This window comes from Orcinus orca, chromosome 15, assembly GCF_937001465.1.
Source record: "Orcinus orca chromosome 15, mOrcOrc1.1, whole genome shotgun sequence".
Classification (NCBI taxonomy): Eukaryota; Metazoa; Chordata; class Mammalia; order Artiodactyla; family Delphinidae; genus Orcinus; species Orcinus orca.
The window spans coordinates 66,790,238-66,814,314 of record NC_064573.1 but is presented as its reverse complement, the minus strand read 5'-3'; the positions used below and the strand labels follow the sequence as shown (position 1 = coordinate 66,814,314).

The window sequence follows — 24,077 nt, the reverse complement described above, 5'->3', positions numbered from 1 at the left end:
TGGGACCCCGTGGGCCCCAGCCCTGTCCACTAGCAGGCCAACACCAGCTCTGAGACACCTTGGGCCCCTTAGCCAGCCACCCTGGGATCTGGTCCCACCCACCAGCAGGCCAATACAAGGCTTGGGACACCCCAGATCCTGAAGCCAGCTGTGTCAGGAAATGGCCCATGTCTGCCAGCAGACCAACACCAGCTCCAGGATCCCCAGGGCCCTGCATCCAGAGATCCTGGGAACTGGCTCTGCCTACCAGTGAGCCAGCACTAGCCCCAGTAACCGCTGGGCCTTGGCCACACCCACCAGCAGTTCAACACCAGCTCTGGGACCCCTGGACTCTGCAGCCAGAGACCACAGGGCCTGGCTCTGCCTGCCACTGGGCAGGCACTAGGCCCAGGACCCAGCTTCATACACTGATGGGCAGGCACCAGCACTTTGATACCCTGGGCCCTGACCTCACCCAACAGCAGGTAGACACCAGCCCCAGGACCACCATACCTCCACAGCCTGCCTTGTCAGGACCCAGCCAACACACCAGAAGGCCAGCACCAGCCCTAGGACATCCCATGCCCTGGGACCCCCTGCACGCTGCCCTGCCCACTGGCAGGTCAACCCCAGCTCTGGGACACCTTGGGTCCCTCAGCCAGCAGCCCTGGAATCCATCCTCACCCACCAGCAGGCCAACACCAACTCCAAGATAGCTTGGTCTCATCAGCTAGCTACCCCAGGATCCAGCCCCACTCACCACTGCACCAGAACTAGCTTTGGGACACCTCAAACCCACAGCCAGCCATGCAGGAACTGACTCCACCTACCAGTAGGTCAACACTAGATCCAGGAACCCTGGCCCCACAACTAACCATCCCCAAACCTGGCTCTGTCCATCAGTGTGCCAGCACTAGCCCCAGGACCCTCCAGGGCTCTGCAGCCAGCTGCCTCATGACCTGGTCCTGCCAACCAGTGACCAGCAGCCTCCTCACCGGGCAGGGCCTAGCAACCCAGCTGGACCAGGGACAAGCCACACCTACCAGACTGCCCACAGTAGTCAGCCCACCGTAACAGAAGGACCTATGCAGCCCACATGCGGGCACCCCTAGAGCACATAGGTCTGGTGACCAGAGGGGAGTGCACTGCTGGGACATATAGGACGTCTCCTACAAAAGGCCACTTTTCCAAACTTGGGAAACATAACCAAAGACATAACCTATGTCTCTCACCAGAGACATAGAAATAAAAACAGCACATTAAAGGGCTTCCCTGGTGGCGCAGTGGTTGAGAGTCCGCCTGCTGATGCAGGGGACGCGGGTTCGTGCCCCGGTCCGGGAAGATCCCACATGCCACAGAGCGGCTGGGCCCATGAGCCATGGCCGCTGAGCCTGCGCATCTGGAGCCTGTGCTCCGCAACGGGAGAGGCCACAATGGTGAGAGGCCCGCGTACCACCAAAAAAAAAAAAAAAAAAAAAAAAAAACAGCAAATTAGGAAAAATGAGGCAACAGAGGAACATGTTCCAAACGAAGGAACATGATAAAACCCAGAAGAACTAAGTGAAATGGAGATAGGCAATCTACCTCATAAAGAGTTCAAGGTAATGATCATAAAGAATTCAGAAGAAGAATGGATGAACACAGTAAGAAGATGAACAAAGAGAAGATACAAAGAAGAACAAAACAGAGCTGAAGAATACAATAATTGAAATTAAAAATACACTATAAGGAATCAACAGTAGATTCGAAGATACAGAAGAATGGATCAGTGGCAATCACTGAAGCTGAACAGAGAAAAGAACAAAAAGAAAAGAGGACAGTTTAAGAGTCCTCTGGGACAGCATGAAGCATACTTACATTTGCATTATAGGGATCCCAGAAGGAGAAGAAAGACAGAAAGGAGCAGAGAACATATTTGAAGACATAAGAGCTGAAAACTTCCATAACCTGGGAAAGGGAAGACATCCAGGTCCAGGAAGTACAGAGAGTCCCAAACAGGATCAACCCAAAGAGGACCACAAGACACACTGTAATCAAAATGGCGAAAATGAAAGATAAAGAGACTATCAAAAGCAGCAAGGGAAAAACAACAAGTTATGTACAAGGGATAAGTCTATCAGCTGAATTTTCAGCAGAAATTTCAGCATGGCATGATATATTTAAAGTGATGAAAGAAAAAAAACCTACAACCAAGAATACTCTATTCAGCAAGGTTTTCATTCAGATTTGATAAGGAGGGCAAAAGTTTTACAGACAAGCAAAAGCTAAAAGAGTTCACCACCAAACCTGCTTTACAAACAATGTTAAAGGGACTTCTCTAAGCAAAAATGGCCATAACTAGAAACATGAAAATTACAGAAGGAAAAAGCTTATTGGTAAAGGGAAATATACAGTAAAGGTAGTAAATCAACCATGTACAAAGCTAACAGGAAGATTAAAAGACAAAAGTAGTAAAATCATCCATATCCACAATAAGTATTTAATGGATACACAAAACAAAGAGGTGTAAAATATGATGTCAAAACCAGTAAATTGTAGGGGAGGGGAGTGTAAATTCAGGGTCATTAAAATGCATTTGAAATTAAGAGATCAGCAACTTAAAATGATCACATATACATATAAGTTGCTATATATAAATCTCATGGTAGCCACAAACCAAAAATCTGTAACAGATATATGCACAGAAAAGAAAAAGGAATCCCAACATCAAATATAAAAGATAGTCATCAAATCACAAGGGAAGAGAACAAAAGAAGAAAGGAAACAAAAAAAGAACTACAAAAACAACTCCAAAACAATTAACAATGGCACTAAGTACATACCTATCAATAACTACTTTAAATGTAAATGTACTAAATGCTCCAATAAAAAGACACAGGGTAGCTGAATGGATACAAAAACAAGACCCATATATATATGCTGCCTACAAGAGACTCACTTCACATCTAAAGACAGACATAGATTGAAAGTGAGGGGATGGAAAAAGGTACTCCAAGCAAATGGAAATCAAAAGAAAGCCAGGGTGGCAATACTTATAGCAGCCAAAATAGCCTTTCAAACAAAGACTGTAATAAGAGACAAAGAAAGAATCAATCCAAGAAAATATAACGATTGTAAATATATATGCACCCAACACAGGAGCACCTAAATACATAATGCAAATTATTAACCAACATAAAGAGAGAGAGTGACAGTAACACAATAATAGTAGGGGACTTTAACACCCCACTTACATCAATGGACAGATCATCCAGATAGAAAATCAATATGAAAACACTGCCTTAGAGATATAGACCAAATGGAATATATATGAAACATTCCATCCAAAAGCAGCAGAATACACATTCTTTTCAAGTGCACATGAAACATTCTCCAGGATAGATCACATGCTAGGCCACAAGTCTTAGTAACTTAAATCGTATCAAGAATCTTTTTCCAACCACAGTGCTTTTTCCAACCACAGATCAACTACAAGAAAAAACTGCAAAAAACACAAACATGTGGAGGCTAAACAATATACTACTAAACAACCACTGAAGAAATCAAAGAAAAAATTTTAAAATACCTAGAGACAAATGAAAATGAAAATACAACAGTCCAAAATCTGTTCTGAGAGGGAAGTAGTTCTGAGAGGGAAGTTTATAGTTATACAAGCCTACTTCAGGAAACAAGAAAAAACTCAAATAAGCAACTGAACCTTACACATAATGGAACTAGAAAAAGAACAACAAACAAAACCCAACGTTAGTAGAAGAAAAGAAATCATAAAGATCAGAGCAGAAATAAATAGAGACTTAAAAAAACAATAGAAACGATCAATGAAACTAAGAACTGGTTCTTTGATAAGATAAATAAAATGGATAAACCTTTAGCTAGACTCAGGAAAAAAAGAAAGAGGGCTCAAATCAATAAACTCAGTAATGAAAAAGGAGAAGTTACAACCAACACCACAGAAATGCAAAGGATAAGATTACTACAAACAACTATATGTCAATAAAATGGACAACCCAGAAGAAATGAACAAATTTCTAGAAATGTACAATCTCCCAAGACTCAACCAGGAAGAAATAGAAAACATGAACAGACCAATTACCAGTAATTAAATTGAATAGGTAATTTTTAAAAATCCCAACAAACAGAAGTCCAGGACTAGATGGCTTCACAGGTGAATTCTACCAAATATTTAGAGAAGAGTTAAAACCAAGTCTTCTCAAACTATTCAAAAAAACTGCAGAGGAGGGAACACTTCAAACTCATTCTACAAGGCCAGCGTCCTTCTGATACCAAAACCAGACAAAAATATCACACAAAAAGAAAATTACAGGCAATATCACTCATGAACATAAATGCAAAAAATCCTCAACAAAATATCAGTAAACCAAATTCAACAACACACTGATAGGATCATATCCCATGATCAAGTGGGATTTAGCCCAGGGATGCAAGGGTGGTTCAATACCCACAAATCAATCAATGTGATACACCACATTAACAAGCTGAAGAATAAAAATCATATGATCATCCCAATAGATATAGAAAAAGCTTTGGACAAAATTAAACATCCATTTATGATAAACACTCTCCACAAAGTGGGCATAGAGGGAACATACCTCAACATGATAAAGGCCATATATAAGCCCACAGCTAACATCATACTCAATGGTGAAAAGCTGACAGCATTTCCTCTAAGATCAGGAGCAAGACGAGAATGCCCACTCTTGCCACTTTTATTCAACATAGTATTGGAAGTCCTAGCCACATGATTAGACAAGAAAAAGAAATAAAATGAATCTAAATTGGAAAGTAAGAAGTACAACTGTCACTGTTTGCAGATGACATGATACTATACATAGAAAATCCTAAAGACACCAGCAAAAAACTACTAGAGCTCATCAATGAATTTGGTAAAGTTGCAGGATACAAAATTAATATACAGAAATCTGTTGCATTGCTATACACTAACAATGAATGATCAGAAAAGGAAATTAAGAAAAGAATCCCAGGACTTCTCTGGTGGCGCAGAGGTTAAGAATCCGCCTGCCAATGCAGGGGACACAGGTTCGATCCCTGGTCCGGGAAGATCCCACATGCCGCAGGGCAACTAAGCCCATGCACCACAACTACTGAGCCTGCACTCTAGAGCCCACGAGTCACTACTACTGAGCCCGTGCACCACAACTACTGAAGCCGATGCACCCTAGAGCCCACATGTCACAACTACTGAGCCCACATGCTGCAACTACTGAAGCCCATGCACCTAGAGCCCATGCTCTGCAATAAGAGAAGCCACAGCAGTGAGAAGCCTCTGCACAGCAACAAAGAGTAGCCCCTGCTCGCCGCAACTAGAGAAAGCCTGCGTGCAGCAACGAAGACCCAACACAGCCAAAAATAAATAAAGTTTTTGTAAAAATTAAAAAAAAAAGAATCCCATTTGCCATTGCATTAAAAAGAATAAAATATCTAGGAATAAAATACCTAGGAATAAATCTAACTAAGGAGGTAAAAGACCTGTACTTGGAAAATTATAAGACTCTGATGAAAGAAACTGAAGATGACACAAACAGATGGAAAGATATAACATGTTCATGGGGGGCTTCCCTGGTGGCGCAGTGGTTGAGAGTCCGCCTGCCGATGCAGGGGATACGGGTTCGTGCCCCGGTCCGGGAAGATCCCACATGCCGTGGAGCGGCTAGGCCCGTGAGCCATGGCCACTGAGCCTGCGCGTCTGGAGCCTGTGCTCTGCAATGGGAGAGGCCACAACAGTGAGAGGCCCACGTACCGCAAAAAAAAAAAAAAATTAAACATAACGTGTTCATGGAGTGGAAGAATTAATATCATTAAAATGACCATAGTACCCAAGGCAATCTACAGACTCAGTGCAATCCCTATCAAATTACCAATGGCATTTTTCACAGAACTAGAACAAACAATTCTAAAATTTGTATGGAAACACAAAGACCCTGAATAGCCAAAGCAATCTTGAGAAAGAACAGAGCTGGAGGTATCACAGTCCCTGACCTCAGACTATACTACAAAGCTACAGTAATCAAAATAGTATGGTACTAGCACAAAAACAAACATATAGATCAATGGAACAGAACAGAGCCCAGAAATAAACTCACACACTTCTGGTCAATTAATCTATGACAAAGGAGGCAAGAATATACAATGAGAAAAAAACAGTCTCTTCAGTAAGTGGTACTGGGAAAACTGTACAGCTACATGTAAAAGAATGAAATTAGAACATTTTCTCATACCATATAGAAAAATAAACTCAAAATGGATTAAAGACCTAAACATAAGACCTGAAACCATAAAACTCCTAAAAGCAAACATAGGCAGAACACTCTTTGACATAATTTGTAGCACCATTTTTTTTTGGATCTGTTTCCTAAGGCAAAGGAAACAAAAGCAAAAATAAGCAAATGGGACTTAATTAAACTTAAAAGCTTTTGCTCAGCAAAGGAAACCAAAGACAAAACAAAAAGACAACCTACTGAATAGGAGAAAATATTTGCAAATGACATGACCAATAATAAGTTAATATCCAAAATATATAAACAGCCCATACAACTCAATTAAAAAAAAACCCTGATTAAAACATGGGCAAAAGACTTGAATAGACATTTTCCCAAAGAAGACAGACAGGTGAACAACAGGCAGATGAAAAGACGTTCAACATCACTAATCAGAGAAATGCAAATCAAAGTCACAATGAGATATTGCCTCACACCTATCAGAAAGGCTATGATCAAAAAGACCACAGGTAACAGATGTTGGCAAGGATATGGAGAAAAGGGAACCCTTGTACACTCTTGGTGGGAATGTAAATTGGTGCAGCCACTATAGAAAACAGTATAGAACAGTATAAAGGTCCCTTGAAAAACTAAAAATAGAACTATCATGTGATCTAGCAATTCCATTCCTGGGTATATATCTGAAGAAAACGAAAACACTAATTCAAAAAGATAAATGCGGGCTTCCCTGGTAGCGCAGGGGTTGAGAGTCCGCCTGCTGATGCAGGGGACACGGGTTCGTGCCCCGGTCCGGGAAGATCCCACATGCCGCGGAGCGGCTGGGCCCGTGAGCCATGGCCGCTGAGCCTGTGCGTCCGGAGCCTGTGCTCCGCAATGGGAGAGGCCACAACAGTGAGAGGCCCGCGTACTGCTAAAAAAAAAAAAAAAAAAAAAAAAAACACCAAAAGATAAATGCACCCCAGTGTTCATAGCAGCATTGTTTACAATAGCCAAGACATGGAAGCAACCTAAGTGTCCATCAACAGATGAATGGATAAAGAAGATGTGATACACACACATATACACATAATACTACTGGAATACTACTCAGCATAAAAAGGAATAAAATTTTGCCCTTTGTAACAACATGTATGGGCCTGAATAGTATTACGCTTAGTGAAATAAGTCAGAGAAAGACAAATATATGTTAGCACTCATATATGGAATCTAAAAAATAAAACAAACAAATGAATATAACAAAATAGAAAAAGACTCACAGATATAGAGAACTAGTGGTTACCAGAGGGGAGAGAGAAGGAGGGAGGGGCAGCATAGGGGGTAGGAGATTAAGAGGTACAAACTACTATATACAAAATAAACTACAAGGACATATTGTACAGCACTGGGAATACAGCCAATATTTTATAATAATTAAACGGAGTATAATCTAAAACTCTGAATCGCTATGTTGTACACCTGAAACTAATATAATACTGTAAATCAACTATACCTCAATAAAAAGAAAAAAGAGGATGTTTTTCTGTATGTACACTATACCTGAATAAAAAGTTAACACACAGGCAACTTCCCAGTGGTCCACTGGGTAAGACTTTGTGCTCCCAATGCAGGGGACCCAGGTTCGATCCCTGGTCGGGGAACTAGATCCTGCAGCATGCATGCCACAACTAAGAGCCCGCATGCCACAACGAAGATCCATCCCATCCCACAAGCCGCAACTAAGACCTGGCGCAGCCAAAATAAATATAAATAAATATTTTAAAAAGTTAACACACAGATAATAGTTTCAAATTAGATAAATGGAAAAAAAATATTATCAACAGAAATAGGAAGTTTTCAATGCATCTTTTCAAAGATCAATCCATTATGCATAATTTGAACGTATCCCAGTTAATTGCTTGGGTATTTGGGATTCTTCCAATAACATATGTGCATTCACTCAATGTGTTTATTGAGTAAGTCTTATGCCTAGTCACTCTTCAACAAATAAAGGTTGGTGGGGGGTATATCCACAGGTTATTGATGAGGTCATACTTTAAATTCTCCCAATGCCTCTAACTACAGTAAATCTTCTGTGCTATGCACTAACATGACTGAGGCTAACATAGCCCCTGGCACATTTGAGAATATGACTTTCAAAGAAATCTGGCTTTCTGGTATAGCTTTCCTAGGTGTAAGTTATAGCAAACCTCTAAGTGATGTCTTCTTGCAATTCTTTCTCCCTTTCATTTTTAAAGCTATGTTGGTAATTTCTGTGTAATGTCTCACTTTCCAGTTGTTTAACCTTTCTCTTGGCAGGAGGGAATTGGGTTTTGTTTGTTTAATGAGGAGAGTTGTTAGAAACGCCTGCCTCAGATGTCTTGTATCGTTACATTCAGTTCATGCTAAGATCATAAGTATTCTGAATCTTAAATTAGGCACCGTCTCAGTCAGAGGTTAGTACTTACACATTTATCATTAGGTTAGTATAAACTAAAGGAAGGGGAAGAAAAGCCCCTCATGGGGCTGAGGTTGGACTATGTTCTCATAGGAGTTCTAAACCATTTTTGGTAACTGTCATTTTCCAAGCATCAAAATGTGTAGAAAGTAAAGGGCCTCAAAATATGGGCTGTCAGTAGTGTGGCAAATTTTGAACATCACCTCATCTCAGATCTCTGTACAGAGGTACCAAGTTGCAATCACAGAAAGGCAGTTTAAAAACTACTTCATTTGAAATCTTTTCTATTAAATGATAAACATTAAGAGGAATAACATAATCTTACATGTCAACAAAACATCACAGTCAGCAGAAAACGCAACTAAGTAGCCAAATAGAACATTTCTATAATGTTTGAGCATTCAATATCTTCCTTGACATTATTTTTTAGTCGGGGCACTCAAGCAGGCAGCAGCCTGTCACTTACAGCCTCTGTCATTTCCCGTTCCAATTCGTTAAACCCTAGGCTTTCCCCAGAAACACACAATCCACATGGAGATTCTTCTGCCAGTCAGAAAAGATCAATTCAAAGGATGCAGAAATTGATATGCAACTCTTGAGTGGGCATGAACGCCATAATAAACTGCTACCTACGCATGGAATTATATTTTCTAGGTTGACAGTGTATGGGCAGAAGCAGCAGGAGCATATGTTTAGATTTTATAGTCGGCACTTATTTCCTATTGACTGGCTTCTCTTTGGCTGCCAAAAAATAGATCAAGTTCAGAAGCTAAAGCCAAGTTGTCAATTCTTTATCTTTGCCTTTCTCTCTAAAAAATACCTAAATTAGTAAGGCAGCATAGCCAATTTACACACAGAGGCTTGATTAAAAACTTCAATCATTTGCCTCTCTTTCCTTCCCTGTAATACTTAAAATTCTAGGATTTCAAATTCATAAACACTTCTATAAACACCACTGATCCAAAAAAAAAAAAAAAATCACATGGCTACTGTATAATGTATGCCCCAATGAAAATAACACCCTAACGCAGAAATGAGTGGGCTCAAAATAATGTAGCTGGAGCTCTCCTCTTAACCATGAGTGAGGCACCTGGGATTGCAAAGGCAACATTTAGCTTTCAGAAGCTTGTTGCTGACAAGAGTGGAAAGAAAGGATCTTACATCTTCTTTTCTTTCCTAATTCTAAAGCGGTGAACAAAATGTCTGCTTTTATTGGTTTGAAGTGGCCTAAACCACTGCCAAAAAATGTGCAAAGGAAATTATATATACACATTCTCCTCCTAAAATGCCACCTCCTTTGTGAAGCTGTCTTGATTCCCCATTCACAATGCATACCTTCCTTCTCTACACTCTATCATAATTTATACCTCCATTAATATTTGCAAATTATTTCCTATGTGAGTAATGTGTTTACAGGTCTCCCTCTCTTACTAAACTGTAAACGTCCACAGCTCAGGGACCAAGTCATTATCTCTCTGGTCCCCACAAGGCCAAGCAGAGTGCTTTATAAATGGTAGGTGCAAAATAAATGTTTGATGAATGAATAAATACGGTGGTGTCAGCTTTATGATGACTAGAAGTTTTGATGATGTTAAGAGTAGTTGCTCCCCAAACCTCAATCTCTTTTCTCTGTATTTGGTATCATGATTATGTGCACTGAAGAGAGAGAAAGATTTAGAGATGTCTTCCTGAGAATACATTTTATATTTGATATGTCTATTTTGATAACCCTCGAGTAAACCATCTTTTGGAAAAGATTTCCAGGGTTAAACGGAATTCAATGGGGGAAAGTTTCAATGAGTCAGACAAAAGCTATCTCTACTTCCTGTGAGGCAGTGTGCTGTCACACACCTCAGAAAAAAAAGTGCAAAATTGTAAAAGCTGAGAGCATGACTCCACAAGACTCTATTAACCAGGTGCTACCTATATAAAATGATCAAGAAGAGGAAAGAAGGAACCCTGAATGGTCTTTAGTTCTCAAAAAGCAAGGGTCTAACTAGAAACTAATGAGTGACAACTGTTTCAGGTACACAGCGTAAAAAGGAAACACACGTGTCTAAAGAGAGAAAGGTCAACTTTAGGCAATGAAAAGTCATCTCAAAAAAGATCCTCCCCCCACCCCCACCCCCCACATTTTCATCTGTTTCACATGTTATTTTACTACTGGATACAGGATTTGGCAAAACTAACAACTGGTTATTTGGAAATTTCTAAACAATGATCACTTTCTCCTACAATGTACATTTTTCCATTCCAAAACAAACAAGATACTTTGTTTTGACAGTGACAATTTCCAATCGCTTAGCACTGAAACGCATAAAAGAAAATGGAAAATTGTTTGAATACCATATAGCACTTTTGAGTTTATTAGGCCATTATCCCCAGGGCTGGATTTAATCAAAAGATGAAGAATACAAACTCAAAAGCTTTTAGTTGACAAGAAGTCAGTCTTGGAACTTCCCTGGTGGCGCAGTGGTTAAGAATCAGCCTGCCAAAGCAGGGGACACGGGTTCGAGCCCTGGTCCGGGAAGATCCCACAGGCCACGGAGCAACTCAGCCTGTGCGCCACAACTACTGAAGCCCGCACGCCTAGAGCCCATGCTCCTCAAATGAAGCCACCTCTTCCTTACGGTGTGCAGGCTTCTCTGTAAGAGAAGTCACCGCAATGAGAAGCCTGCACACCGCAACGAAGAGTAGCCCCCGCTCACCACAACTAGAGAAAGCCCATGCTCAGCAACGAAGACCCAAAGCAGCCAAAAAAAAAAAAAAAAAAGTCTTGGGCTTGGGATTTTTGTGTTTGAGCTGTAAGTCAGGTTCACAGAAAAGTAATCAGAAACTAGACTGGCTGGAGATAAGAAAGAGCCTTGAAATGAGAGGTGTGATACCATGGGTTCCACCTGTGACTTGGCCTCTCAACAAGCCTGGGGACCTTGAGCAAATTACCTAAACTCTTATCTGTGAAGTTCTTTGATAATTTCTAAAGCCCCTTTTAGCATGATCAATTTTTAATTGTCTAATATTTTTCCTTAAGTCATCAATTAGTTCATTCAACAATATGAATACCTTCAATGAACATAGTAAAGGACAGTTTCTGCCCTCAAAGAGTGGATAAGTCAGTGGGAAAAGTGAAGGCTTCACCCGCAGTTCCTAGGAGCTCATTCATCCATTTTAGTTCTAAACAAAGGTCACAGAGGAGCCCAGAAGGGAATGTGGATGGAAAGGAGTAGGAGAAACCCCACAGAAACTCTTGGGAGGAAGAGAGGGTAATTTATTGTCTCAGTCCACCAAGTTTATTGATTACTGTGCTGGGCACTGGGGATCCTGGGGTGACCTGAAGAGATCAGGCCTTTAATGAAGCTTACTTGCATTCTAGGTGGTGAAGAAAGAAAAACAGGTTAACAAATAAATGAAATCCAGATTGTGATTAGTTCTAGGAAGAAAACAGAGTGATAATGAGAGAGAATAACTCTGTGTGTGTGTGCATGCGGTGTGGTAGGGGGGTGGACTTCAACATAGGGAAGGCCCTTTGGAGATGGTAGTGGTTAGCTGACTGGGACCTCAAGTGAGCACAGCCAGCACACAGGGGCTAGTGGTTCAGCTCGAGGGAAGCAGGAAAATGCCGAGGCTGGAAAGGGCTGGAGCAGACAGATCATCTGCATGGTTGTTTTAAAGAGCAGTTACTTCTGGAAAGTACAGAATTAAAGCAGTACAGATGACCCTTGAACAACACCGGTTTGAATTGCGCGGGTCCACCTACACGTGGATTGTTTTCAATAAATACTACAGTAATGCTACACAATCCACAGCTGGTTTAAATCTTGGATGCCGAACCTCAGATAAGGAGGGCCGGCTACAAATTTACAGGCAGATGTTTGTACAGACTGCCAGCACCCCCAACCCCCCAGTTGTTCAAGGGTCAGCTGTAGTTCTTGACTAAGGGGCATTTTGTCCCCCAGGGGGCATTTGACAACGTCTGGAGACATTTTGGGTTGTCAAATGACTTGAGGTGGGGAGGGTACTACTACTGAGATTGAGAAAACCTGCACTGAAGGAATTTACTGCCCGAAGTTTGGTTTTAGTCATTAGGTTATAAACTCATGTTTTTACAAACTTGAATCTTTTTTTTGTTTTCCTTTACTGTGGAAACAAAGTAAAAACAGGTTTCAAGTGACCCACTGCTTCATCCACTCTCTCAGGAAACCCCACTGCAGAGGTTCCAGGGGCTCCACAAACCGCTGAGAAGCCCCACAAGATACTAGATGTGTAGCTGAACCCGTTGGAAAGGGACCTGCGGAGACCCACACCCAACTGCTCACTGGGGTTGCCTCTGCGCAGGGGACCAGGTTAGAAGGCAGTGTAAGAGGAGCACATATTCGTGTTTTATTTCCATAATTACCAATGAATATTAAAAATAATGCAAAGTGGGGGTCCATACAGGGAAGAAGTGGAGAGATGCCCTCCCGCGGGCGAAACCTCTGTCCTCTGGGCCTCTACCGCCCTTCTGCGTTGACCCGGTCCCTCCAGGCTCTAGCCTCCCCTCCCACACCCCACACCCCCCACCCCCGGCGGGCCCTTGGCCCGCATTAACCCCACGGCCCCGCAGGCTCTAACCCAGGCCCCTCCGGGCCCGCGAAGTCCTCCCCGCCCCCCCTCACCTCGGCGGGCAGGCGTCTCCTCAGGGAGGCTGGCAGCAGGCTGTCCTCGACGTAAGGGTTGCCCAGGCGGAGCAGCCCCGAGCCGAAGGCCCCGTCGGGGTCCGTGTGCGGCGCCTCGAGCTCGGTGCGGGTCCCTCAGGCCCGGGAGCGCCCGGCGAACCCTCGGAAGGGCGGGAAACGCCGGAGGACAGCCTTGGAGCCGGAGGCCTGACGGCAGGTGAGCAGGGAACCACCTCCCCACGGGCGCCAGGAGGCCAGGCGTGGAGGGCGGGGCTTGCTGGGGGCGCGTTAGCCGTCGCTCGCCTCTTTTGCATATTCATGAGACCGAGCGAGGCGGGCCGATCAGGCGAGCAGGAGTAATGAATTATTCATGACGCGTCTCGCCCCGCCCAGGAAGGTCTCGTTGCTTATTCTTAAGCCCGAGGGAGAGTTTGAGCCGGAAATGGCCGTTGAGTCCCTCTCACTGGGAGGTGTCGACCCTCTGAGGTGAGGGCTGTCCAGATGCGAGGCATACGGAGAAAAACGGCGCTTGAGCGTCGTTAGTTCTCTTAGAGTTTTTTGGGGTTTTTTTTCCTCTTAGGTTATTTTTTTCCCTTTACGTTTCTTTTTCCTCGAGGCTTTAAGTTTGATTTGAAAGTATTTCTGTGAGGCCCGAAGTATTCTGAGGAGTAGCGGGAAGGCCGGGGCTGAGGGGAAGGACAAAGAGGAACCCCTAGGTAGCATTCCCCACCCCCCTCCCCAAAGCTTGATGATGAAAAATTTCACATTTACTGGGGGTGGGGGAAGTGGGGTGCGGGGGTGGAGAGAATTGTACTGGGAACACTCACATTCCCACTATCAAGGTAGCTTTTAAATTGAAATGGTGGTGGAAAAGAAGGAATCAGTCCAGGTGAGGACGCAGCAGCGGGCTGTCGGCAGCCAAGCTCTTATTCCGGCCGACACCTGCGTGTTGCAACCAGTCGGGTCGGGAGCTTTGTGGGGGAGGGCTGTCTATCTTCTAGGTCAGGTTTTCTCCAGCCATTGAGGTGTTCTGTGAGAATCAATGGCTGGCGCACACCAAGAGGTGTGAGTCCCCACGGCATGACCTCAGCTCCTCTTTCGCCTTATCCAGGATTTGCCGTTTAATCTCATGGACTTTAGTTCCCCAAACAGTACAGGGGAGAGAGTGTCTTGAAACTCAAGATTAACCAATCACCGAAATGTGTTCAATTGTGCAGAGCACTGTACTCGGTGTGCAGTACATCATGTTACTTGGCTGATGAAAATGAAGAAAAAGTACAGTTCTTGCCCATAAAGGAGTTTTAAACTGATTAGGATAATAATCTAATTTCTCCCCCATTGGGCCATAAATCTCTTGAGGTAGGAACAGTATTTTACATCTTTGTAAGCCTACACGAAGACTAGCACGTGGTAGTCGCCCAGTAAATGTTGAATAGAATGAATAATTGAAGTAGCCTGAAGAAGATATTAAAAAACCAAAAGAGCATGAATAAATACCCAGTTAATATAGTGGAAACCATTTACTCTGAGTGAGCACAGAGTAGGGGAATTAACAGGACCAAATGGGATTTGTTAAAATGGAGAATAATAATTTATGGGAGCAAACTCTGTGAAACCTCTGAGTCACAGGGTGACCTTTAGCAAACCATGTTCCCTTACTGGACTTCACTTTCCTCTTCTTTGTACTGATAGTTTTATATTGTACATTTAAATCTATGATCCATTTTGAATTAATATTTGTATATGGTGTGAGATTTAGGTTGAAGGTTTTCAGGGTTTTTTGGTCTATGGATGTCCTGTTGTTCCAGCACTGTTTGTTAAAAAGACTATCCTTCCTCCACTGAATTGACTTTTCTTTAAAATGAAAGGATTGGATTAGTTTTAGAGGATGTCTCCTCCCCCTTCCAACTCTGATTTAAGCCCATTTATGTTGACAGGTACTTCCTTTGAGTAAAGCCATCTCCTTCATACCATACACATGTATGGAAGGTCATCTAGCTGCATTTTAGAATCTAGCTGTTGGACATTATACATTTGATAGAAAAGGGATTTTCTTGTTTTAAAAAAATGGTTTTGGAAGATTGGGAAAGATGGGTGAAAAGTATTAGGAAATCAACTATTATTGTCTTTGGGCAAATGTAATGAAACTTTTTTGTGTGTGTCACTCAGAATGCCTCCTACACCCCCCCCCCCCAAAAAGTGGCTTAGGCCTTCAGAAACTAAACAACAGCTGGTTAATTTTTATCTGAATCTTGGATTCACACATAAAAGGGTAAAAGAGTAATTGTGCCACCATTTTAAATAGGGCAATTGTGATGTAGGTCAAGAAGTAAGCCCAGAGTGAGTCTTATCTGAGAAAACACAGAAATTTTGTTTTTCTGGGCTTCCCTGGTGGCGCAGTGGTTGAGAGTCCGCCTGCCGATGCAGGGGACACGGGTTCGTGCCCCGGTCCGGGAGGATCCCACATGCCGTGGAGCGGCTGGGCCCGTGAGCCACGGCCGCTGAGCCGGTGCGTCCGGAGCCTGTGCTCCACAATGGGAGAGGCCACAACAGTGAGAGGCCCGCTTACCGCAAAAAAAAAAAAAAAGAAATTTTGTTTTTCTCAAGATCATAATCCTTGTCACAGAGTAGACATATCAAGCATAAGAGTGAATGTATTGATGCCCTGTGAAGTTTCGGATGTTTGTGGATCCAATATACAAGCAAATATATAAGTCAAAGACATTTGAAAGTTAAAGTTCTGTTCTCAAAACCCATAGTTATGAAATATCTCTTAAGTTTTAGATAATGAGTTAGAACAAGGTGATAAAAAAATATCAGAGTAATTCTCTGAGAGTACATGATCTGTAGAGTCATACCTCCTGGGGCTGTCAGCTTGTGAGCTTTCAAAATTAAGCAGAGTTTGTACTTGAATAGGAGACCTCCACAAAACACCTGCTCAAAGGGAAAAAGACAGTAGCAACAGAATAGTTAGAGGTTGAAAGGAGCCTGGCTATTTAAAATAATTATTTAGATCTTTTTTGCCTTTCTGAAGCCAGTTTATTTCAGGACACCAAAAAGAGACCCTACCATGTTTAGAAATAAGCAAGCAAGCCCAACAACTAAGAAGGTGCTGGTAATGCAGTATTTTAGATGGAATGAAAGCAAGGGAAATTTCATTACAGAGTCATTATAGAAAAACTCCTAAATTGTGAGTCAAATTTTCTTGATTTTTATTCTCAGTTCTGATTGACCTTGAGTAAGTCAATTGACTTCTCTGGACCTTGATTTTCTCATCTAGAAAATTAGATGTTTGGACTAGATGACATTTAAAGTTCCTTCTACTTCTAAAATTCTGTAATTCTATTCTAGACCCTTACTTTTTCCTTGTTCATGTAGTACTTCTCTATTGATTCAGCAGATATTTTTTGAGCACCTACCTACTTTATTCCAGTACTGTCATGGTGCTAAGGATTCAAGAATGAGCTAAACTAGACACAAAAGTTTATATATGATTCCATTTATATCAAATGTCTGGAATAAGCAAATCCATAGAGATGAAAAGTAGATTAATGGTTGCAAGGAGTCAGGCGAGGGGAAAATGAGGTGTGATTGCTAGTGGGTATGGAGTTTCTTTTAACGTAATGAAAATCTTCTGAAATTAGATGGTAGTGATGGTTGCAAAACTTCATGAATATACTAAAACCAACTGAATTGTACCTTAAAAAAAAACTTAAAAAATATAGAATGAACTAGGCAGATACAACTTTGCCCTCACATTATCTCACAGCAGGGTGGGGTGGATACATAAATGCAATGATATCGAATATATTACAATGGGCACATAACCCAGACTTGGTGGTGAACCAGGGAATAATTCCTCGAGAAACTTATACTAAGCCATGTCTAGAAGATAAGTAGGAATTGGAAAGGGAGGAGGATGTTTCAGGCAGAAGGAACATTACAAAAGCCTGAAAGCTAGAGAGAATATAGGTTAATTAAAGTAGATAAGAATAGCTGATGCATAAAAGTGTAAGGGAAAATGGTTAGAGATGTGGCTAAAGAGGCATGAGCCAGATCTTGAGGCTATGGTAAGGAGTTTGGATTTCATCCTGAGGACAGTGGGGAGCCACTGAAGTATTTCAGTTGAGGAAGTTACATAGTCAAGTTTGTACTCTAAAAAGAATACTCTGGCTGCAATACAAAGAACAGACTGGAGAAGGGTAAGACCAGTGACAGGCAGACTGGTGGTTGAAGAAATCCAGTCAAAAGATGAGGCTGATCTGATCTGAAGCATAGATGACAACAATGTGTATAAAGTGAGGAGTGGACACTTGAGAAAGGAGAATGGATGTGGGAATGAGGGAGGGAACAGGGTTGAGTCATAGTTTTTAGGCTTGAGCATCTAGGTATTTGATGTTGTCATTCACTTAGCTAAGGTACAGACATAGGTTTCGGGCAAAAGAATTCACATTTGGGTATGCTGGGAACATCAAATTGGAACTGGCTCATAGAGGTATAGATCTGCAACTCCCCAGTGAAACCTAGGTTGGGGGAATACATCTAAGAGTCGTTAGAATAGAAATATAATTGAAACAAGAAAGTATTTGTTCATCCAGGGAGTGTGTTTAGAAGTTAAAAAAAGAAAAAAAAGCTCCTAGGACAGAGCCCTTGAAGAACACCAAAAGCTAAGAAAGGGTCAGATTACACTCAGAAATGAAGGTTATAATCTGAAGTCAACAAAAGGTACCTTGGAATCATTAAGGACCAAAGGACTATTAGGTGGTTTCAGCCTCATGTAAAATCTTGTAAAAGAGTGTCCCCTAGTGCTGCTCTGAAGAAATAATTTAAGAGAAATTATTACCTGTTTATAATCTCTATCACCACCTTGTGGCAGTGTCCTTAAATAATTCTGCCCTCTTTTATTTGCAAAATCTTCCAGAATCTTGCATTAATTTGTACACAAAAACAAGTCACAGGCTATCCTGAGTGATCCAGAATGGAATTTCTTTAAGTGGGTTATCTACAGATATTTTGGTCAGAACTCCATAAAACCTTGACAAGAAACTACAATATAAATTAAGTCCTTTGAAAAGAAAAAGGGAAATTTACTTCTTTTTTATGTTAGTGAAGCAACAGAATTGAAAACTATGTATTTTAAATATTAATACTTTTTATTGTGGCAAAATGTACATTACATAAAATTCATCATCTCAGCCATTCTTAAGTGTATAATTCAGTGGCACTAAGTGCATTCACAGTGTTGTACAACCATCACCACTACCCATTTCTAAAAATTTTTCATCATCCTGAACAGAAACTCTGTACTCATTGAACTCCCCATTCTTTCTACCCTCCAGCCCCTGGTGACTTCTATTCTATTCTCTGTTGCTATGAATTTGACTACTTTAGGTATCTCTACCTCATATAAGTGGAATCGTGCAATATGTGTCCTTTTGTGTCTGGTTTATTTCATTTAACATAATGTTTTCAAGTTTATCCGTGTTGCAACATGTATCAGAATTTCATTCATTTCTAAGGCTGAATAATATTCCATTGTATATACCACATTTTAAAAATCCATTCAACTGTTGTTGGACATTTGGGTTGTTTCCACCTTTTGGCTATTGTAAATAATATTGCTGTGAACATTGGTGTGTAATCTGTTTGAATCCCTCCTTTCAATTCTTTTGAGTTTAGACCTAGAAGTGGAATTGCTGGGTAATATGGTAAATCTATTGAACTTTTTGAAGAACTGCCATACTGTTTTCCACAGCAGCTGCACCATTTTACATTCCTACCAGCAGTGTACAAGGATTCTGATTTTTCACATCTTCACCTCCACTTGTTGTTATTTTCCACTTCTTTGAATAGCCATCCTAATGAGTATGAAGTGTAAACTTTAACTTTTGAGTTTACTTTGAAAATCAGTTACACATGAAGTTAATTCAAGAAGTATTTTTGAGCCCCTGTTATATAGAGAGCACTGTTACACTCTGAGGGAATAACAAGGATGAGTAAAATATACTGTTGAATCTTTAGGGGATTTACAATTTATTTTTCCCCTCCAAATGTATTTGGGAACAAGTAAGTCAACTTAAATTTTTATCGGGTGGTTGGAAAAACTAATCCAGAGATCGATCTTTATAGAAAATTGGTAGTGGAGATAAAAATGTTTATTAAACTAATTTTCAAAAGAATACAATCAAATGCTAATTATATAGTTCTTCGGAAAATTCACAATAAGGATTACATTAGGCAAGGTCTCTAATTTTTTTTCTTTTTTACAGGTTAGACTTGTTAAAAGAATCCTTGATAGATTGCTATAATGGCCACTGCTCAGCTCTCTCATTCTATCAGAATTCACAAGGCACCTAAGGTATTTATTAAGAATTAAAAGAAAATCAATGACTATTTAGTGAGTTAGTTCAGAATCATGACTTTAATCTTTGGTGTTTTTTTAAACAGCAGTTTTATCAGTTAATCGGCACATAATATTCTGGCAGAGCATGTCTACATTTTAACTGGCTAATGGACTGAGGATGTTCAGGAAATCAGAATAGATTTCTACAAAGTAACTTATTGGGTGCTTGTTTCATGTTTATATATTTAGACTTTGTAGAGGAAAAGAAATCAGAAACAAAAAAAAGATGTTTAAAGAGAATGGCTCTTTGTTAGACATTCACTTCCTGACACAATTAGGACACTTCTAATGCACACTATGATGTAATTATAATAACTGGAGGAGAGAGCACTTAGAGAAACTAGGATCCTGGGGCCATGGGGAAGCATGCCAGGGCCAGGCAACCTTGCTGGGTTCACCTGGGCAAATTTATCTTGTCCCATGACATTCATTAATGAACATTCATTGATTCATTGAGAGCTTAATATTATATAATATATATGTAATGCTGTGTTATTCTCTGAGAGAATTAAAAAAAAAGAATCTTCACATTCTAGAAGTTTATAATCTGGTTAGGGAAATAAGATTTACAGGAGGTAAGTCAATATACAAAGCAGTATATGCATTAAATATATGTGAAAAGAGTAAAGCAATACAATTATAGGAATTCAGAGATTTTATATAGACTGGAATGGTTTGTATATTCCTCACGAAGGAGATAGGACTTAAGGTGGACCTTAATTAATGAAAAGGATTAGGAGAGAGGTAAGAGAAGAGAATTCCATGAGGAAAAACTAGCATATGCCTTGGCTCAGAGTAAGAAATGAGCATGGCATGTTTCAGAGAATAACAAAGAATCCATCCTTACTGTAGTGGAGTGTCATCATGTTGGACAGAAGTAGGAAATAAAATTGAATAGGAACTTTGGGGACAAATTAATGTGGATCTTAAAAGCCAGGCTAAGGAATTTATGCTTTATTCTGTAATCAATGGAAAGTCAGTGGTTTCACCAGGACAGTGAGTAAAATAATGTTTTAGGAATATTAAGCTGTAGCAGAGGCAGGGAAGATTGAAGTTGAAAGAGAATTAGGGCAGAGAGAAAGCAGTCATCTTTCTGGCTCAAATTCAATATACTCACCAAGCCAACTTCTGATCTCATTGCGTTTCCACTTAGGAAACCCTTCCTGGGGTGAAAATGCTGAGCTGGGTATATGAATTGCAATCAGCTTGGCAGTTATTTTTCTCACTGTAAATTAACAAATTGACCTTTTTTTTTTTTTTTTTTTTGCTGTACGCGGGCCTCTCACTGTTGTGGCCTCCCCCGTTGTGGAGCACAGGCTCCGGACGCGCAGGCTCAGCGGCCATGGCTCACGGGCCCAGCCGCTCCGCGGCATGTGGGATCTTCCCGGACCGGGGCACGAACCCGTGTCCCCTGCATCGGCAGGCGGACTCTCAACCACTGCGCCACCAGGGAAGCCCCAAATTGACCTTTTGATATAAACAGATCTTTGTAGTTTGAACTGCATGAGCTACTTCTCCCAGTAAATTTTAAGTGACTGTATGATTTTGCTATTTAATACTTAAAACAACAATAATAATAACTATAGAAGCTAACATTTATTCAGCACTTACCATGTGCTGGGCACTGTGCCAAGGGCTTTATATTATTATTTCACTTAAACCTTGAAATAAGGGGAAAACTGAAGCTCAGAGAAGTAAAGTAACTTGCCGTAGGTCATGTAGCTTGACAGCTGAGCTGTCAAACATTACTTATATCATTAGCACAATTTCTTATTAAAATAATTTATAATAGTGTTTTATATTATCAAGCCACAGTATTTTCATGTATTAGACATTTATAAAAACATGAATGATAACCCTTAAAGTATTAGATCAACTGAGCTGAGAAAAAAATCCCTGGAGTATAGAAAAGTAACAATTCTAGAGGGCTTTTCCAATCATTGATCTTCATTATTACAAATGGCCTTTTAGATTCTATATTTAAAGTAAACATCTTTATATTTTTAGGTTATTTAATTTAACAAGTGGTTATTACTCAAGTATTGCCTCTAAATTTTGGCATGTTTTCAATAAGTTATTATACATGTATGCCATGCCGGCTATTACCCAATTACCCCCACAGAACCTTAATTTCTCAGGATCTATGGGTACCAAAAGCAATTTTCTGTAAAATTTTACACACATACACATAGACACACATGCATATTACATATTCTCCTTCAACGTTAATCTTTCCTACTTCTGCTATAGCTTAATATTCGTAAAACAATTATTCTGCTCACTCTCCTAATCAAACCTGCTGCTTTTCCACTGGTTACAGAATAAAGCATAAATTCCTTAGCCTGACTTTTTTTTTTTTTTTTTTTTGTGGTACACGGGCCTCTCACTGCTGTGGCGTCTCCCGTTACGGAGCACAGGCTCCGGACACACAGGCTCAGCGGCCATGGCTCACGGGTCCAGCCGCTCCGCGGCATGTGGGATCTTCCCGGACCAGGGCACGAACCCGTGTCCCCTGCATCGGCAGGCGGACTCTCAACCACTGCGCCACCAGGGAAGCCCTTAGCCTGACTTTTAAGATCCATAATAATTTGTCCCCAAAGTTCCTATCATACATGCAAGAATAATTTTATGTATCTTTTTAACAACTGAATATAATATGGTTTGACAAAATGATGAACTGATAATTCATTTTCGCTATGTAGTGTACCAAAGAGGAAGCAAGCTTACATTGCAAAATCATGTCTAGAATGTCCTGAAGACATTCTAGAACCAGATATAGATAAAGATTTTGGGGCGTTCTCTTTCATCTAAATGCATATTTGTGGCTAGTACCTGCCTCTAAGTAACAGAATTATTAAAACTTCAACAGTTGAAACTGTGCAGTATAGTAAAAAAGACCTCTGAATTTGCATGAGGTAATCAGAGATTTACCATTCTGACTTCTAATATCATAAATTAGTTTCACATGCTTTTGTACTTTATATAAATGAAATCATACTTTAGTACTCAATTGTATCAGGTTTCTTTGCACTCAGCTTTATCTGTGAGAGTCACTTATACTGCAGAACTTTTGCTTAAGCAAAGCACAAAGATGTGGAAATACATGGTAGTAGAATAGTAGATGAATAGTAGTTCCACATGGCTAGGGAGTAGGGTGCATAGGAGGGGATAAGGGAGGAGGGGCAGAAGGGAGGGGTGGGAGATGAGACAGGAAAGCTAGGCAAAGATAAGATTTTGACAGTTCTCAAACGCTACACTTGAACTCTATCCTGTATGAACACTGGGAGTGTCATGATAAGATTTGTATTCTTTAAAGTTAATAATGTTGGCAGTATGAAGGACAGATTGAATGAAAGGAACTGTTAGCAGGGAGGTCAGAGGCAACTACAGTAATAAAGGGGAGAAGTGACCATGTCCTGAGCCAAGGCAGTGGCAGTGAGAAGAGAAAGGAGAAAACAGATTTGAGAACTCTCCTAGAGAGGATTAATAGGACTTTGTGATTGGATATGGGGAATGGAGGAGAGAGAGAAGCCGAAGATGACTGTACTTCTAGCTTGGATGATTGGAGTGGATGCTGATCCATTTGTCTGAGAATGAAACTTGGGATCAGGTTTCAGTCAGGGTGATAGAGATAAACTGAGTTTGAGGATGTTATGGCAACTGAGAGAGAGGAGAGTGTAGGCAAAAGTGTTAAGCACTGCAGAGCAGTTTACATAGTACGAGGACCGAGATGAGGTCAATGATAGGATGTACTTGGTGACTTTGGAGAGAATAGTATAGAACAGAGCGGGTGGAAGACAGATTGCAGTGGGTTCTGAGGAGTGTATGAAAGGGAAAATTATATAACCATAGTAAAACTCCCCATTTTGCTTAAATCCATGGGTCATTGTAAAATAAATTATGTCAGTCTTGAATTACTTGGATAACCGTCTCTGCCTTTCTTCTTTGCCTTGCCAGTGAAGATCTAATCTGATGCAATATTCAAAGCCCAGTTTCCTTTTGATTATCTATAAAGGTATCAGATTTGAGGTCTTGAAAAATCTTTCCATTTTACTTGTGATAATGGCATGATGGGCTGAATATATTAAAGAATACTAATCTTTTTCATTTTCCCCCCCTCCCAGCAAACAGTTTTCCCATGTCAAATAACTAAGGAGCATGAGTCATTGATAATGGTGAAGAAACTTTTTGCTACTTCTATCTCATGTGTAACATATCTAAGGGGCCTGTTTCCAGAGAGCTCTTACGAAGAAAGCCATTTGGATGGTAAAGTTTAACTAAATGGTTACTTTGGCTGGTGGAGCCCTTTTCCTCTATTTGGCAGGAGTAAAACTTTACTTTCTCACAGA

General features: G+C 40.8%; 2 protein-coding genes and 1 long non-coding RNA gene across 5 annotated transcripts in view; 2 read left to right on the top strand and 1 right to left on the bottom strand.

Annotated features, from left to right (window-relative positions):
* Nucleotides 1-9,651, top strand: part of MTMR3 (myotubularin related protein 3) — a 176,370-nt gene extending 166,719 nt beyond the window's left edge. Inside the window, exon 19 of the transcript XR_007471607.1 lies at nucleotides 7,853-9,651. The gene's annotated coding sequence lies outside the window, so the exon portion shown is untranslated. The remainder of the gene's footprint in view (nucleotides 1-7,852) is intronic.
* LOC117198104 (uncharacterized) overlaps nucleotides 1-13,947 on the bottom strand; it is a 47,654-nt gene extending 33,707 nt beyond the window's left edge. For 2 of the 3 annotated variants that reach the window (XR_007471609.1, XR_007471610.1), the window contains exon 1: nucleotides 13,326-13,946. This is a non-coding gene — a long non-coding RNA (uncharacterized LOC117198104). Of the gene's footprint in view, nucleotides 1-13,325 lie in introns of all 3 variants that reach the window. The other variant, XR_004479039.2, reaches the window with a different exon arrangement.
* Nucleotides 13,948-18,916: 4,969 nt separating this feature from the next.
* Nucleotides 18,917-24,077, top strand: part of HORMAD2 (HORMA domain containing 2) — a 69,280-nt gene continuing 64,119 nt past the window's right edge. The window contains 2 exon segments of the mRNA XM_033412768.2: nucleotides 18,917-19,683; nucleotides 23,853-23,994. Coding sequence (XP_033268659.1) covers nucleotides 19,633-19,683; nucleotides 23,853-23,994 — 193 coding nt within the window. The 5' untranslated portion in view covers nucleotides 18,917-19,632.